This window comes from Bufo gargarizans, chromosome 1 (genome assembly GCF_014858855.1).
Source record: "Bufo gargarizans isolate SCDJY-AF-19 chromosome 1, ASM1485885v1, whole genome shotgun sequence".
NCBI lineage: Eukaryota > Metazoa > Chordata > Amphibia > Anura > Bufonidae > Bufo > Bufo gargarizans.
This window is the reverse complement of record NC_058080.1, coordinates 739,116,663-739,128,099: the sequence shown is the minus strand read 5'-3', so window position 1 is coordinate 739,128,099 and position 11,437 is coordinate 739,116,663. Positions and strand designations below refer to the sequence as shown.

The window sequence follows — 11,437 nt, the reverse complement described above, 5'->3', positions numbered from 1 at the left end:
GGAGCAGGACCCCTCCCCCCATCACAGAGCCTCCCCCTCACCCCCTGATACATGAGCAGAAGATCCTAGAACTCACCCACAAGATGATGGAGCTGCTGACTGGAGAGGTGACACTGCTGGGAATGCTGGGAAATTCTCCAGTAACAGCACTGGAGGGGTCTGGGTGATGACGGTGTCATTGTGTTGTCAGGTTCCTCTAAGGTGTCAGGATGTCACTGTCTATTTCTCCATGGAGGAGTGGGAGTATATAGAAGGACACAAGGATCTGTACAAGGAGGCCATGATGGAGGAGCACCAGCCTCTTATATCACAAGGTAAGAGCCATCATGTGCAGTGTATACACGTGTGTGCAGTGACATGTAATGTAGGAGCACCAGCCTCTTATATCACAGGGTAACAGCCGTCATGTGCAGTGTATACACGTGTGTGCAGTGACATGTAATGGAGGAGCACCAGCCTCTTATATCACAAGGTGAGACCCGTCATGTGCAGTGTATACACGTGTGTGCAGTGACATGTAATGGAGGAGCACCAGCCTCTTATATCACAAGGTAAGAGCCGTCATGTGCAGTGTATACACGTGTGTGCAGTGACATGTAATGGAGGAGCACCAGCCTCTTATATCACAAGGTAAGAGCCGTCATGTGCAGTGTATACACGTGTGTGCAGTGACATGTAATGGAGGAGCACCAGCCTTTTATATCACAGGGTAAGAGCCGTCATGTGACGTGTATACACGTGTGTGCAGTGACACAAGGCTCATCTCCTGCCATATGGTAAGTGGTGTCCTATTGGTATCTGTCGGGCTGGTATAGTAAACTACAATGTTTACAACCGTACTCTTCACACGCTGGACCGCACACTTGACACGCTGCACCGTATGCAACACACGCACCACGCGCTGCACCGCACATATCACGCGCTGCACCGCACATATCACACGCATGTATGTGCAGCAGTATGTAGTGAATGCAGACGGGCTATTATAGCCAAGTGATAAAGTACAGGGAAGATCCGCCATATTGGACTGGACTTTATCACTTGGCTATGAGTCCCTGCTGTTAGACCAGTAATGGTCCCTGCATAAATCCCCACCTCTTAGGCCCCATTCACACCAGCGCTATTTATTTCTGTTGTTCTTCTCATCTAATGGAGCAGAACAATGAAAATAACGGAAGTGCTGGATCGGGTACGTAAGGCTGGGTTTTTGTCATCCGATCAACATACACAACAGATGCCGTACTGGGACATCCAGTACGAGGACTCTGCAACATGGGGAAGCGTAGCGCAGCACGTTTTTCCATCCTACACTCAGGCTCTGATGTTTCGTGTACAGAGCCGGGCCCCTCGCTCAGGCAGGGATAAGCCTGTACATAAAACGTCCGCACAGGGAGCCCGGTGGATGACGTCGCTGGTCACAGGACCCGCATCGGCTCTGCAGAATCCCCTTTTAATGTATTTTATTTGGATTTTATGTGATAGAGAAGCACAAAGTACTATTGTACTGATAAGAGAAGCAGCCAAGACGCCCATGTACACCCCTGAGGAGCTGCAGACTTCCACAGCTGAAGTGGGAGAATCTGTCCACCGGAACATTTATTCAAAGAAACAAAGTATGGAAGGCATATAGTACAAAAGATGCAGTAAAAAAAAAATATAACAATGATGGGGAGGGGGGTCTGGAAGTGCAACCGTCTATGAGAGACTTGATCGGGGAGTCACAGGTCCCAGGCCAGTGGGAGACCCGTAACCAAGGTTCCCAAACTTCATCACATTTATCCGGGCAACCTCTGCACAATGAGGTAACTTTATACAGTGGGAGCAGCACAGTCACCGGTGTAAGGCAGGCATTTCTAGCTGGACTTAGGTGTTCAGGCGCCCTGTGCCCCCCCCCCCCCCCCCCCGGTTCACCTGAACATACACAAAGAGGTGTGTGCAGTGGTGGATCCAGAGCCTGGTCTCGGGAGGGGCACTTCCAGATTATTTTCTGTCCGCCGCCACAGAACAAGGGTGCTTATAGAACAGACTACACAGTGTAGCGGTATACTGTATATTGTGGGGCACAGTAGAGGTATACTGTATATTGTATGGCACAGTGTAGAGGTATACTGTACATTGTGGGGCACAGTGTAGAGGTATACTGTATATTGTGGGGCACAGTGTAGCGGTATACTGTATATTGTGTGGCACAGTGTAGAGGTATACTGTATATTGTGGGGCACAGTGTAGAGGTATACTGTACATTGTGGGGCACAGTGTAGAGGTATACTGTACATTGTGGGGCACAGTATAGAGGTATACTGTATATTGTGTGGCACAGTGTAGCGGTATACTGTATATTGTGGGGCACAGTGTAGAGGTATACTGTATATTGTGGGGCACAGTGTAGAGGTATACTGTATATTGTGTGGCACAGTGTAGAGGTATACTGTATATTGTGTGGCACAGTGTAGCGGTATGCTGTATATTGTGGGGCACAGTGTAGAGGTATACTGTATATTGTGTGGCACAGTGTAGCGGTATACTGTATATTGTGGGGCACAGTGTAGAGGTATACTGTATATTGTGGGGCACAATGTAGAGGTATACTGTATATTGTGTGGCACAGTGTAGCGGTATACTGTATATTGTGGGGCACAGTGTAGAGGTATACTGTATATTGTGGGGCACAGTGTAGCGGTATACTGTATATTGTGGGGCACAGTGTAGAGGTATACTGTATATTGTGTGGCACAGTGTAGAGGTATACTGTATATTGTGTGGCACAGTGTAGAGGTATACTGTATATTGTGTGGCACAGTGTAGAGGTATACTGTATATTGTGTGGCACAGTGTATGCTATATGTGTATAAGAAACATATTTCACATGAACACTCACAGTTACTTGGCTTGGCCCTTGGGGATCTCGGTCGCCACTTCCACACTTGGCCGGGGGCTCGGCGGAGCTGATGTTGTGTTTTATCCTAATGAGAAAGATTTCATAATAAGGATTTGGAGAAGGGGCAGAGGGGTCGCAGAGCAGGGAGAGGCTGGTGCTGCTACTAGGGGGTCATACCCTGGGGGAGTAATAAAGCCCACCATAATGCCCCCCAGTAGAAATAATTCTCCTTATAATGTGACAGTGCAAAAAATGCCCCCTTGTAATGCCCCCAGTTGAGCTAATGTCCCCATAGTGCCCCCATAATGTGCCAGTATAAAATACCCCTATACAGTGCCCCCATAGTGCTCCTCTCCCCCCTTCCTTCTAGTGCCCCCCATAATGTACCAGTATAAAATGCCCCAGTAGATGCCCTCAGTGTCCCCCTTAATTTCCAAGTATAAAATACCCCTTCTTAGTGCCCCCTGTAGATGACCCCATAGTACTCCTCTCCCTCCTTCCCCATAGTGCCCACCATAATGTGTCCCAGTATAAAATTCTACTGTACAGAGCTCCCATATAAAATCCCCCTTCTTTGTGGCCTCAGTAGATGCCCCTATAGTGCCCCCAATCATGTGCCAGTAACAAGAGCAACCCCCCAATCATGTGCCAGTAACAAGAGCAACCCCCCAATCATGTGCCAGTAATAACAGCCCCCCCATGTGCCAGTAATAACAGCGCCCCTCCATCATGTGCCAGTAATAACAGCCCCCCCCATCATGTGCCAGTAATAACAGCCCCCCATCATGTGCCAGTAATAACAGCCCCCCATCATGTGCCAGTAATAACAGCCCCCCCCATCATGTGCCAGTAATAACAGCCCCCCCCATCATGTGCCAGTAATAACAGCCCCCCATCATGTGCCAGTAATAACAGCCCCCCCATCATGTGCCAGTAATAACAGCCCCCCCCATCATGTGCCAGTAATAACAGCCCCCCCCCCATCATGTGCCAGTAAAAGTATTGCATATACAGTACAGACCAAAAGTTTGGACACACCTTCTCATTCAAAGAGTTTTCTTTATTTTCATGACTATGAAAATTGTAGATTCACACTGAAGGCATCAAAACTATGAATTAACACATGTGGAATTATATACATAACAAAAAGTGTGAAACAACTGAAAATATATCATATTCTAGGTTCTTCAAAGTAGCCACCTTTTGCTTTGATTACTGCTTTGCACACTCTTGGCATTCTCTAGATGAGCTTCAAGAGGTAGTCACCTGAAATGGTCTTCACTTCACAGGTGTGCCCTGTCAGGTTTAATAAGTGGGATTTCTTGCCTTATAAATGGGGTTGGGACCATTAGTTGCGTTGTGGAGAAGTCAGGTGGATACACAGCTGATAGTCCTACTGAATAGACCGTTAGAATTTGTATTATGGCAAGAAAAAAGCAGCTAAGTAAAGAAAAACGAGTGGCCATCATTACTTTAAGAAATGAAGGTCAGTTAGTCCGAAAAATTGGGAAAACGTTGAAAGTAAGGGCTATTTGACTATGAAGGAGAGTGATGGGGTGCTGCGCCAGATGACCTGGCCTCCACAGTCACCGGACCTGAACCCAATCGAGATGGTTTGGGGTGAGCTGGACCGCAGAGTGAAGGCAAAAGGGACAACAAGTGCTAAGCATCTCTGGGAACTCCTTCAAGACTGTTGGAAGACCATTTCAGGTGACTACCTCTTGAAGCTCATCAAGAGAATGCCAAGAGTTTGCAAAGCAGTAATCAAAGCAAAAGTTGGCTACTTTGAAGAACCTAGAATATGACATATTTTCAGTAGTTTCACACTTTTTGTTATGTATATAATTCCACATGTGTTAATTCATAGTTTTGATGCCTTCAGTGTGAATCTACAATTTTCATAGTCATGAAAATAAAGAAAACTCTTTGAATGAGAAGGTGTGTCCAAACTTTTGGTCTGTACTGTATAAAAATGTAAAAAAAATACTTCTACTTACCTCAGTGTCAGTGATGCAGGCCTCTTCCGGCCTGTGTCCCGCGCTGAGGCGGCGAGATGTCATTGCGCCGCCCTCTGATAGGCTGCAGGCACTAGGCCTGCAGCCTATCAGAGGAAGGGAAAGGGAGACGCCTCTCCCTCCCCTGGCTCAGCACAGCCTTCTGTATCGCTGTCCTGAGGACGGCGATACAGATAACTATGGAGATGAGCGCTTCCACAATGGAAGCGTTCATCTCCCGCCGCCACCCCCTACCGCGCCCCTAGATCCGTCAGTGGCTGTGTCGGGCGCCCCTGTTGCCATGGCGCCCTGTGTGGCCGCACAGCTCGCACACCCCAAAGACTGGCCCTGGTCAGGCATTTCTAGTTGGTCTGTTCGGATTCTTCCAGTTATACAGAATAACCTTTTTAGCATAGTCCAGTAGTAACTTAAAGTGCGTAGTGCCACGGTAAGGGGAAGATCGTCAACTAATCCAAAGAGGCAAACTTTAGGGTTTAATATGTTTTGGCTTCTCCAAAGAAGTCTCCATAAACTCCAAAACCTCTCTCTAGTACGCCTGCAAGACTCTAAAGTCCCAAAACATGTGCAGTATCGTACCCTATGCCAGAGGACATCTGGGGAACTCAGCTAAGGGGAACGTACCCATAATATAGAGTCTAAGCGGGGTATAGTAGATCCTATGTGTGAACTTAACATGCACCAGTTTATCCCTAACAGTAATCAATGGGGGCCTGAGATGGTCAGAAGAGCTTTACAATCATCCTCATCTTATTTGGGCATATCTTTTGTCAAGTTCTGAAGCACTTTATCTCGTATGGGCGCACACTGGAAAACTATTAGGCCTCTTTCACATGAGCGTGGCGGATTAGGTCCGGATGCGTTCAGTGAAACTCGCACCATTTTGCAAGCAAGTTCAGTCAGTTTTGCAATTGCGTTCAGTTTTTTCACGCGCGTGATAAAAAAAACTGAAGGTTTACAAACAACATCTCCTAGCAACCATCCGTGAAAAATGCATTGCATCTGCACTGGCTCCCGGATGTAATGTGTTTTTCACTGAAACCCCATTCACTTCTATGTGGCCAGGGCTGCATGAAAAACACAGAATATAAAACATGCGTTTTTCACACCCGATGCGTACACAGACCTATTGAAATATATAGATCAGGATTCAGTGCTGGTGCTATGCATTCACGTCACACATATCACTCGCACGGAAAACTCGCTTGTGTGAAAGGGGCCTTAGTCGTGTCCTCCACAAATCTGACCTTTATGGGAGAGTGGCAATAAGAAAGTCCTTTTTGAACGCAGCCCATAAGAAGTCCTGTTTGCAGTTTGCCACATGCCATGTAGGGTACACGGCAAACATGTGGAAGAAGTAGGTGGCTCTAAAGGCCTAAATACAAAACGCTATGTGTGGAGGAAAACTAACACTGCACACCACCCTGAACACACCATCCTCACCGAGCTGTCTAACATTTAGATCATTTTCTACACTTAAAACAGGCATAGAAAATGGTAAATGAGACAGGGCTGCCGGCCCTTCCCTGCTCGCGCCACAGCCACTTTTTTAGACCTGGTATGATCGGGGAGAAGTCGCAGATTGCGGCACAAAGGGCTTTCCTTTCATAAATAACCCCCTTATTTTTAGCTGGATCCAATTCTTGCATAATAGGAATGTTATAAGTTTGTCTGCTCAATGATTTAGCAAAAAAAAAAAACAACACAAATTCCAATTTTTATCTCTACAGCGAATTCCAGTAAACATTTTAAAGGAAACTTCATGTTACGACCAAATTATAAAGTAGAACGTGAAGATATCATGCAGCGCTCTTCAGGAGGCAACGTTAATGTACATTCAGAACTTCCTAATACAGATCTATCACATAATCTTCCTAATCATGAGGAACCATCTCTTAACCAATCACAGATTGTTACTAAAAGTACAGATCAGAAAGGGGATAAAAGGTTTAAGTGTAGTAAAGAGTTTACAAAGAGATCAAGTTATTCTACACACAGAAGAATTCACACAGTGGATAAGCAATTTTCATGTTCAAAATGTGGGAAATGTTTTACACAAAAATCAAGTCTTGTTATACATGAAAGAAGTCACACAGGGGAGAAGCCATATTCATGTTCAGAATGTGGGAAATGTTTTGCAAATAAATCCGGTTTTGTTAAACATGAGAGAATTCACACAGGAGAGAAGCCATATTCGTGTTCAGAGTGTGGGAAATGTTTTAAACAAAAATCAGAACTTGTAACACATAAGAGAAGTCACACAGGGGAGAAACCATATTCATGTACAGAATGTGGGAAATGTTTTGCACAGAAAACAAGTCTTGTTTCACATAAAAGAGGTCACAGAGGAGAGAAGCCTTATTCTTGTTCAGAATGTGGGAAATCTTTTCTACAGCAATCAAGTCTTTTTTCACATAAGAGAATTCACACAGGGGAGAAACCATATTCATGTACAGACTGTGGGAAATGTTTTGCACAGAAGTCAAGTCTGGTTTCACATAAGAGAACTCACACAGGAGAGAAGCCATATTCATGTTCAGAATGTGAGAAATGTTTTACACATAAATCAAGTCTAGTTGCACACGAGAGAATTCACAAAGGAGAGACGCCATATTCATGTTCAGAATGTGGAAAATGTTTTACACGTAAATCAAGTTTTGTTACACATGAGAGAAATCACACAGGAGAGAAGCCATATTCATGTTCAAAATGTGGGAAATGTTTTGCAAATAAATCAGATTTTGTTAAACATGAGAGAATTCACACAGGAGAGAAGCCATATTCATGTTCAGAATGTGAGAAATCTTTTACAGATAAATCAAGTCTTGCTAGACATAAGAGAATTCACACAGGTGAGATGCCATATGCATGCTTAGAATGTGGGAAATGTTTTAAACAAAAATCAGAACTTGTTTCCCATGAGATATGTCACACAGGAGAGAAGCCGTATTCATGTTCAGAATGTGGAAAGTGTTTTGCACAAAAATCCACTCTAGTTACACATAAGAGATTTCACACAGGAGAGAAGCCATATTCATGTTTAGAATGTGGGAAACGTTTTACAGATAAATCAAGTCTTGTTAAACATGAGAGAATGCACACAGGAGAAACTCCATATGCATGCTTAGAGTGTGGGAAATGTTTTACTACTAAAGCCAATCTTAAGAAGCATCAGGCAAGTCACAAAGGAGAGAAGCAGTTTTAAAGTTTTGTAAGGAATTTAAATGATAAAACTCATTGGATCATGTCAAAGTATATCTTTTATATAAAATAAAAATGTTAATAAAATATGGAAATCAGTCAGGAAATCCACTAGGCGGACATAAAACGCCTTTCTTTTATCTTGAGACTGTAAATTTAATTTTTGCAATTAATGAAAACAAAGGGGCAACCAATTATGCAAATATATGTAATAATTTATTTATAAATGAGTAAAAATCCAATATAAAACTGACATAAGATCAATGGATAGACAAATTGACGCAGTACCAACAAACCACCACTAGATGGTGGTGTAATCCACTATCACTTTCTCATCAGCACAGAATTATTAAAAGTAACATATGATAAGAAATAAATGCTATATCTTTATCAAACAGACCAATAATTAATACATCAAGAGAAGCTCAGGATTTTCTGTTTACCAACAGGTTATAACATGACAAAATACAGATTAATACAAGAACAATAAATGTTGTCCCTTAACTCTGTCTCAGTCTATGACAATCAAAAATATAAATGATATTAATATGATATTATATCCCACTCAGCAACCAGACTATGGAAATATAATTTCCCAGAGTTTTCCTCTACTCAGACAATGCCTAATCTCCCATTAGCAATATGCATCTTTGCTAAGAGGACAACTAGCATTAGGGAGGTGATTAACACTATACGGTCCCACAATATGGGAACTCTTGAATACGCCGAGAGGAATATCTTAATAATATCACAAGCAAAAATATAACATACGTTACCAAGTCAAGGATGGACAGGTTTCGGGTGTGATTAGTTCTTAAAACTCTTCCAGTAGAACAAAAATTAATCCAAGTTTCTTTTTGATGTTGAAGTAAATTGTTAGTTGCAGTTGTTTCATTTGAAGAGTGTAGATAGATAGATAGATCCTCCTAACCGTTTTCATGCATAGTTTATACCCCCTGTTATCTAAGAACTCCCCCCCTTCTAGATTAGGGATCTCCAATCCGACAATATGGGTGTATTCGTATGCAGATACCAATGATGTCATTTTAACCCTTGGAATATGACATACTATTATCAATTTACCTCTAGATGGCACTGTTGTACCACATGACAATTTCAACATTAATTCTAAATACCTAATAATATATTCAGATGACCTTATTAACCTCCCCAATATGCATTAAGGGTTTCTTCCTGACATTTTAATTACCCCTAATCTAGACATGTTGGAGTCACCATCTCCTACTGTCTTCTTAGGGACAATGGACAATGGTTCCTTTTACTTAACATCCGGATTCATTAACTTGCCCACACGGCTGGCTAATAATATTCCGCTCTCCTCATGAAATCCAATTAGTAGGAAGATAACTTCAATACTTTTCTAAACCTTAAAAGTCTATATGGTCAGTGGGACATACACGGCCTAAAATATATATTCTAAATTGTGTGTGTGTGTGTGTGTGTGTGTATATATATATATATATATATATATATATATATATATATATATATATATATATATATATATATATACACACACACACACATCGACACACTGTTATACATAGATGACATATTATATAAGTCATTGGTTAAGATATGTTGCAAATTTAAATACACCACACAGGAATATATAGAATATAATTGTGAAGACATGAATGGGACAGTCACACACCCAATAGACGTCCCTAATGATTTTGTAATGAAGTAAAATAATACATTGCTATTCAAATGGTTGTCCCTCACAGATACATGTCTGTAGGACCCATTATAGTATTAGCAGATACACTACATCTGCTCACAATAATTTTAAAAGACAATACACTCTATGTCCCTACAAACATGTTACCCAAACTGAACTCGGCATAACCTCATCTCGGCCTGTTTCAATCCTATAGAGAAATATCAGACTCTGGTTCAATCTGTGATTACACTTAAAGGCAATGGGCATTGATATTTAGACTATAATATCTTCAGATAAGATTGTACATTTATGAAAATGCACGACAATCAGAAGAAACTATATCATTTTTTGAAATATGGGAAATGCTATAACAGCAAAAAAAGAATTTTAACCTAGTTATTAACAGACTGATAAATAACTGGCTACATGTTGTCCCTGCAGACGGCAATCCTCAGAATAGTTGCACAACTTGCTGTCATTTAGCGGTTTGTAAAGCTGAGATCTGGCTGCAAAATAAAGCAGCTGGGGCTGAGTTTACATCTACTTTCTTGCTGTGTCTGTCGTGGGTTCAGCAAAAAAGCACCGAGTATATAATACAACTGTCTGCACCCGTTTAGAACAGAACCGGTTGTATTATATCCCAAATGATCAGGACGGGTCCTTCACTAAATCCATTCTAAGTCAATGGGCACCAGATCCGTTTTTTTCTATGTCCAAAAAAACAGATCCGTCATCATTGACTTACAGGGCGTCTGTCATCAAAGTTTCACCTTTTTAACCCTTCCCATAGCTTTCTAGCAGCCCTACAGTTAATAAAAACGTTACCTTTATGAGCAATCCTGGACTTATAAAACCGGCAAAAAACATCTTAGTAGTATATGCAAGTGAGGGCTCGCAAGTGCCCAGGGGCGGCGTTACCCTCATAGGTGCCCTGCTAGCTCAGCCTTATCGTCGCTTCCCCCCGCTCATCCTTTCCCTCTGACCGCTCATCTACTTACTTCTTGTTTCGCCGAGATCCCGCGCCTGCGCACTCAGTCCGTCGGCCAGCCGGCGCATTCGCACTGCGATGCCCATTCCTTGTACGGCATCACAGTAATTAATGCGCAGATGGACCGCCTCCTTTGTGGTGTTTTCGCGCTGTTAGCCGGCGCATGCGCATTAATTACTGTGATGCCGTGCAAGGAATGGGCATCACAGTGCGCATGCGCCGGCTGACGGACTGAGTGCGCAGGATCTCGGCGAAACAAGAAGTAAGTAGATGAGCGGGCAGAGGGAAAGAATGGGCGGGGGGAAGCGACGATAAGGCTGAGCTAGCTGGGCACCTACGAGGGTAACGCCGCCCCTGGGCACTTGCGAGCTCTCATTTGCATATGCTACTAAGAATTTTTTTGCCGGTTTTATAAGTCCAGGATTGTTCATAAAGGTAACGTTTGTATTAACTGTAAGGCTGCTAGAAAGCTATGGGAAGGGTTAAAAAGGTGAAACTTTGATGACAGACTCCCTTTAAATGATCTGTCTTGATCAGTAGTATCCCATGAATCGCCCAAAAACTCTGCTTGCAGCGCCCTTGTGTGCATCATGGGAACGCTACGAAACAGAATGGAATGCATACTGGTGCTCTCTGTTCCGTTCAGTTTTGCCCCCATTGATAATTAATGAATA

General features: G+C 43.0%; 1 protein-coding gene across 1 annotated transcript; it reads left to right on the top strand.

The window, feature by feature from the left end:
• The first annotated feature begins 256 nt into the window (after nt 1-256).
• On the top strand, nt 257-8,600 carry LOC122924930 (gastrula zinc finger protein XlCGF26.1-like). Its single transcript, XM_044276469.1, has 2 exons — nt 257-314; nt 6,621-8,600. Exons 1-2 carry the CDS (start codon nt 281-283, stop codon nt 8,093-8,095), a joined length of 1,509 nt encoding a protein of 502 aa, XP_044132404.1. The 5' UTR covers nt 257-280; the 3' UTR covers nt 8,096-8,600.
• The last annotated feature ends 2,837 nt before the right edge of the window (nt 8,601-11,437 follow it).